The sequence below is a fragment of the Arvicanthis niloticus genome, chromosome 23 (assembly GCF_011762505.2).
Source record: "Arvicanthis niloticus isolate mArvNil1 chromosome 23, mArvNil1.pat.X, whole genome shotgun sequence".
Classification (NCBI taxonomy): domain Eukaryota; kingdom Metazoa; phylum Chordata; class Mammalia; order Rodentia; family Muridae; genus Arvicanthis; species Arvicanthis niloticus.
The window spans coordinates 7,881,495-7,886,715 of record NC_133430.1 but is presented as its reverse complement, the minus strand read 5'-3'; the positions used below and the strand labels follow the sequence as shown (position 1 = coordinate 7,886,715).

Sequence of the window (5,221 nt, the reverse complement as noted above, 5' to 3'; positions counted from 1 at the left end):
GATTTAGAAGATAGGCTCTCTTTCCAGGGGCTTCTGGGATCTCTAAGGCCCATCCCTCCACCCGACATGATGGCACACACTTTTAATCCCAGCCCTCGAAAAGCAAAGGCAGGTAGAACTCTTGAGTTCAAGGTCAGCCTAGGGAAAGCAGCAAATTCCAAACCAGCCAGGGCTACTTAGTAAGACTCTGTCTCAAGAACAAAAAAAAAAAAAACCTTTAAAAAAGGCTTTATTTAATTTTTATGTGTATGAGTGTTTGGCTTGCATGCCTGGTGGCCAAAGAGGTCAGAAGGAGATATTAGATCCTCTGGAACCAGAGTTACGGGTGGTTGTCAGCCACCACACGGGTGCTGGGAACTGAAGCAGTATTCTCTGCTACAGCAGCAACCAGCGCTCTTAACTGCTGAGCCAACTCTCCAGTCCCAACAATTTCCAACTAGGGCTGCACTGTATCAAGTCTGCCTCGACCTGTGCTCACTCACCACTTGAGAACCACATGCTCTGTTCCCAACCTCTGGATGCCTGTTAGCAGCCCAGCGGCAGAGGTGAATGCAGACAGCTAGTAGCTGCAGGGCTTAGGAACACTATTCTCGAAGCTGGGCCTGGCATGCCTGTGATCATGGTGCTGTGAAGCAGGGGACCAGGAGGATCAGTCATTTGAGGTTCGGTAGTTCAAGGTCATCCTCAGCTACACAGGATGTGGAGATAATGCCCCAAACAGTAACAGTCACCCAAGGTTGATGTTTTGCAATGATGCTTTGAGCAATTTAACCTTCAGATGGCCGTGGATTGGGGGGTAGTGAGACCATTGTGAAGAGGGGGTGGGGAATGAAGGCTCCTCAGGGTAGGTTGCTGCCTTTGTGTTGCTGAGTTCTATGTTGACAACGGAAGTGGCAATGGCCCCCTGGCATGTGGGACACGTGGCTCCTGCACATGCAGAGGTTACCAGGGAACACACATGTTAAAAAAAAAAGCACGATGAGCCAGCCTTTCGATCATGAGGTGAGCCGTTACTTGCTAGTCCCTAAGTGGATCTTTTTTCTTTGTTTTGCTCTGAGACAAAATTGTATCCCAGGCTGGCTTCAAATTCACTTGCCTCCTGAGTGCTGGGATTGCTGATGCAAGCCACCATGGTTCTAGTGACATTTTGATTTGTTATTGTTGTTGTTGTTGTGGTTTTGAGACAGGGTCCTCTGTAGTCCAGTAACTCACTAGTTAGCCAAGGATGTCCTTGCATTCTTCATCCTCCTGCTTTCTTGTCTCCTGATGGGTGTGTGTAGGGGGTATGTGTACACGTGTCTCCCACTCACTGTGTCACAGTTCAGGCAGGTCTGGAACCAGAGGAGGAAGCTGAGTGAACAGGCTGTGCCTGAGGAGCCTGCAGGACAGACACAGGCCATGTATGACACAGGAACTGGCCAGGTTGGGTCTGAAGCTGAGAAGATTTGGGGTGCTTTAAGTTGGGGTTAGAGGTAGAAGGGGAGAAATGGGAAGGCAAAAGTCATCCCAGACCACCGAGCCTTGTAGAGTACAGCAGACAGCTGGGGCCAGGGCCCTGGAGCGCTGCAGCTTCAGAGCAGCAGACAGCTGAGAAGGTGACAGAGCAGAGGGTCACAGGGACAGGACAAGAGGAGAAGGAAGCCCTGCAGACGTGTGGACTCCCTGTAGGCCAGCACAAGGTGAGCTGGCTGTTGAGGCAGAATGGGGTCAAGGGTTAAAGTAGGTAAAAGTTTCTGTTTGGGATGGGTAGATAAAGGGTGGGCTGCCTGGCCCAGGCTCAGTGGGTCCCTAAGGGCCCAGGTTCACCAAGTTGAACATACCCAGATGTTCCCTCCCAGGTGGAGTCACGTGTCCCAACCAGAAGTGGAACTCCTGCCCCAGCGGGTTCAACCTGTTTGCCCTACAGCATCACCATACCACTGCCCACAGTCGTTCCTGCCCGAGAACATCCTTCACAGCGCTCTCGGGCCTGGCTGGCACGCTGTTTCCTCCTCCAGGAAGCCCACAGGCCTCTGCATTCTTCCCAGATTTCTTGAAGATAGGTGTGAAGCTGTGAGAGGGATGTAAGAAACCAGCAGCTCCCCAAGGGTAGACATTTGGTTTCTCTACAGAGTTAACTTCCAACACTCACCTGGTACCACAGGTCTGGAAAGTCCTGTCCTCCTCACGCCTCTCTGACACAGGGTGGATCATCTTCAGTAGCTCCACTGGCTGGGCTGGGCCAGGGCTGGGCTGGGACTGAGGCTGGGCTGGGCCAGGGCTGGGCTGGGGCTAGATGGTAGGACTCTTGCTGAGAACACAGTCTATTGTCCAGTACCCGGCACCACAATCAAAGAAGAGATTCTCTCCAGCAAACACAGGACACCTCCTCCTTGTTCCCTTGATTGCCTCTGTGCAGATCCCAAGAAGCTAACCACTGAACGTGTTCACTGGGAGAGCTGGAGGGGAGGCTGAACATGGGCAAGGCCAGTGCTGAAGGGCCCAGTATACTGTATCCAGATTGTTCCCTCGCCTAACCTGCCTTCCTCTCCCTTCTCCACATGACTAGATCTTTCCTGTCCTTCAAGTCCTCTCAGGCTCAAAACCTGCTGACCTGCTGAGCTTGAGAAAGTGAACGCTCTCTGGCCTCATTTCCTTGACCATTAACTTGAAGCAAAGGGACCCCCCCCTGCTCTGCTGAGGCACCAGGAAGAGACAGGTGGGCAGTGGGGGCTGGGGGGGCGAATCCCAAGGGGACTGCAGTCCCACAGGTACCCTGGATGCTGAGAGCTAGGCAGGATTCCTGAGATTTGAATCCAGACCCAGCCAGATGGTCTGCCCATAATCCCAACCTTTGTGGGCTCCAAACTCCTCAGCAGATCGCCAAGGTCACCTCCTGGGTCCTCCTGGCCCAGGTTTGGACATCCAGGCTCCGGTTTCCAGTGCCAATGGAGCCCTGGAAACACGGTCTTTACCCTTGTGGGGCTCTGCTGTTTGGTCCTGTAGCTCAAGATTGTAAGCGGACTTTGAGCCCTGTCATAGCCCTGGTGTGTAAAGTAAATCTGGTGGCTTCTTAAACCCCAGCCTCTCCTTGCTGCCAAGTCCCTCCCTACTGCTCTATCCCTTGACCTCGTGTGGAGGAGCCTGATAACCCATTTTACAAGTGGCATGTAAGGTTGAACAATATCTTAGCCAGGAACCTAACTTCCGGTGTTCGTTCCTGTGTAAGCCTCCTGCTCGAAAACCCTCTCCCCTCCCCTTGGAAACCCCGTTTCCACTTAGTGACTCACTGCAAGTCTAGATAAAGTTCTTTGTTACTGTCGTGAAGCTGCTGAGGAAAACTCACAGAAGCACACATGCATGTACATACATGCATACACACACACACACACACACACACACACACAGAGCATGTGCACATGCACACAGCTGCCCCTGTCTCCAGCTCCCTGGCACTACCTAGGTTGGACCTCTTCCATGGGGCCTGAGACAAGGCGTATGAATCGCCCTGTTTCCCTACCACTGTCTCAAGGAGCCCAAGAGCTCTCTGAAGCTGGATCTCCTGAGGCCTGAGACCCGTTTCCACTCCTTTAGGTCCACCCTCAGGAGTTCCTTGCCCATGTCTGTGGTTCACTTCTTCCCTGAAACGCATCTTGTTTTTCCAGGAACATATCACTGTTCACCCTGTAGGTGGCAGACCGCAGTCCCTCGTGTCTCCCAGTGCTGGGCCCAGTAATTAGCCAAACCTCATTAGTTTATAGCCTGTCTCTAGGCCCTACAGGAAGCAAGTACAGACTCATCCCCAGTAAGGCCATCTCAGTCAGGCAGCTCCTCCAAGGCTCGGGAGATGGAGCAGTGAGGATCCCGGTGCTAGACAAAAGGACAGCAAACTTCAGCAGGGCTCCAGCTGCCTGCCCTTGACCCTTCAGTCTTGGGCTGCGGCTTGTTCAGCTCCTGGACTTAGCTGATTTCCTGTATCCAAGCCGAATAGCACACAGCCTCAAGGTCCCTGTTTTCTGTGTCCATTCTTAACAGGTGTTGTCTGAAATAGCCTTTGGCATGTCTCCAGTGACACAGGACACAGCCTCCTTGGTGTGCTCTATTGGCAGGTGTGGGGTTGGAGTAGGGAAGGCTGGGACTACACCCTGTCAATTATAGAAGTAATCTGTGTCACAGAACCAGAATGATGAGGGCGGGGCAGAGAGCGCAGCAGGCAGGAGTCCAGAGATTGGGGGGGGGGGGGTGAATTTCAGTGGGACGGTGAAGGGGAGGGAGTTGGGGCAGAGAGAGGTGTGAAATGGGATCTGAGACAAGGATCCCCCAGCTCCCCTGGGGGTGGGAGTGGGCGAGGGGGGCAGAGGCTGACCCCTAGGATTGTGGGCCGTTTGCAGCTTTGGACATGAGCCCAGCAGCTCTAAGGAGCCTGCTCAGGGTGTTGCCAGACTGTATTTAGTGTATCCCTCTGGCCTCTGTGCCTTGTTGGGCTCTGCTGCTTGAGAAGAAGCCGCTTGCTTCATTGTTCAGCAGACACTCACCCTCCTCGCTGCTGCTCTGTAGCTGTGTGGAGAGCAAAGGGGTAGATGGACACCAGGCCCCGGTTTGCAGATGTTTGCAAAATCCAGTGAGATGCTTGGCCAGCCAAGAAAAAGGGCCAAGTTCTGCCTGCACCATTTAGGGAAGTTCCCAGGAAGGTGCCTGAGGCAGAAGGGGGTAGTGGTAGAAAGGGAGAGGCGCCAAGAGGCAGGGTGGTGGGAGGGTTCAGAGAGGTGATGGCACAGAGGCAGGGAAGAGCCTGGACATGCTCTACCTGTGTGTCTGTCTCTCTGCTCAAGGCTATCAGGGTGCCACATCCAGCACCCATAGTTGTGCTCAGAGAGCCCCAGAGGGCCTGCTCATGGAGCTCTGAGGTTAGGGTGTGTGTGTGTGAGGATCAGACCCCAAACAGAGGTGGGGCAGAGAGAAAAACACACCAAAACTAAGACTTGTCTGATTGGAGAGGCTTAGCCATGGACAGGGGAGGAGTTTGTCTAAGCCTGGAGAATAAGCCTTGTTCAAATCTCTGATTCCCCTGGAAGCTCATTGAAAACAGTAACGGGAAAAAGTTAAAGGAATAAAGAGGAGACAACTCTGACGTGGGAGTCATTGTAGAAGATGGAAAACAGACAGGATTCAACAGGAAAGCAGCAGCTACTGTATCTCTGGGGACCCAGCAGACCAGGTAGGGCTGGAGTAGGGCCCTGGG

At 53.2% G+C, this 5,221-nt stretch overlaps 1 protein-coding gene across 2 annotated transcripts; it reads right to left on the bottom strand.

Annotated features, from left to right (window-relative positions):
* Positions 1–244: 244 nt before the first annotated feature.
* Positions 245–3,981, bottom strand: LOC143436757 (uncharacterized). Of its 2 annotated transcripts, XM_076921114.1 has the most exons (3): positions 2,132–3,981; positions 1,918–2,050; positions 245–1,331 (listed from the first exon to the last, which is right to left on the bottom strand). In XM_076921114.1, the coding sequence occupies exons 1-3, from the start codon at positions 2,191–2,193 to the stop codon at positions 1,212–1,214; spliced, it is 315 nt and encodes a 104-aa protein (XP_076777229.1). In that variant the 5' UTR covers positions 2,194–3,981; the 3' UTR covers positions 245–1,211. The 2 variants fall into 2 exon arrangements, 1 of the variants encoding a protein (XP_076777229.1); XR_013106563.1 differs by lacking the exon at positions 1,918–2,050 and having other exon boundaries at positions 245–1,378.
* Positions 3,982–5,221: the final 1,240 nt, after the last annotated feature.

Bases quoted from the DNA above. Each gene is read 5' to 3' on its own strand.
- LOC143436757 (XM_076921114.1), bottom strand. From the start codon at position 2,193: ATGATCCACCCTGTGTCAGAGAGGCGTGAGGAGGACAGGACTTTCCAG. The intron at 2,051-2,131 runs GTGAGTGTTGGA...TCCCTCTCACAG, and splicing joins TTCCAGACCTGTGGTACCAG to CTTCACACCTATCTTCAAGA. The intron at 1,332-1,917 runs GTATGGTGATGC...CTCTGGTTCCAG, and splicing joins AGGAACGACTGTGGGCAGTG to ACCTGCCTGAACTGTGACAC.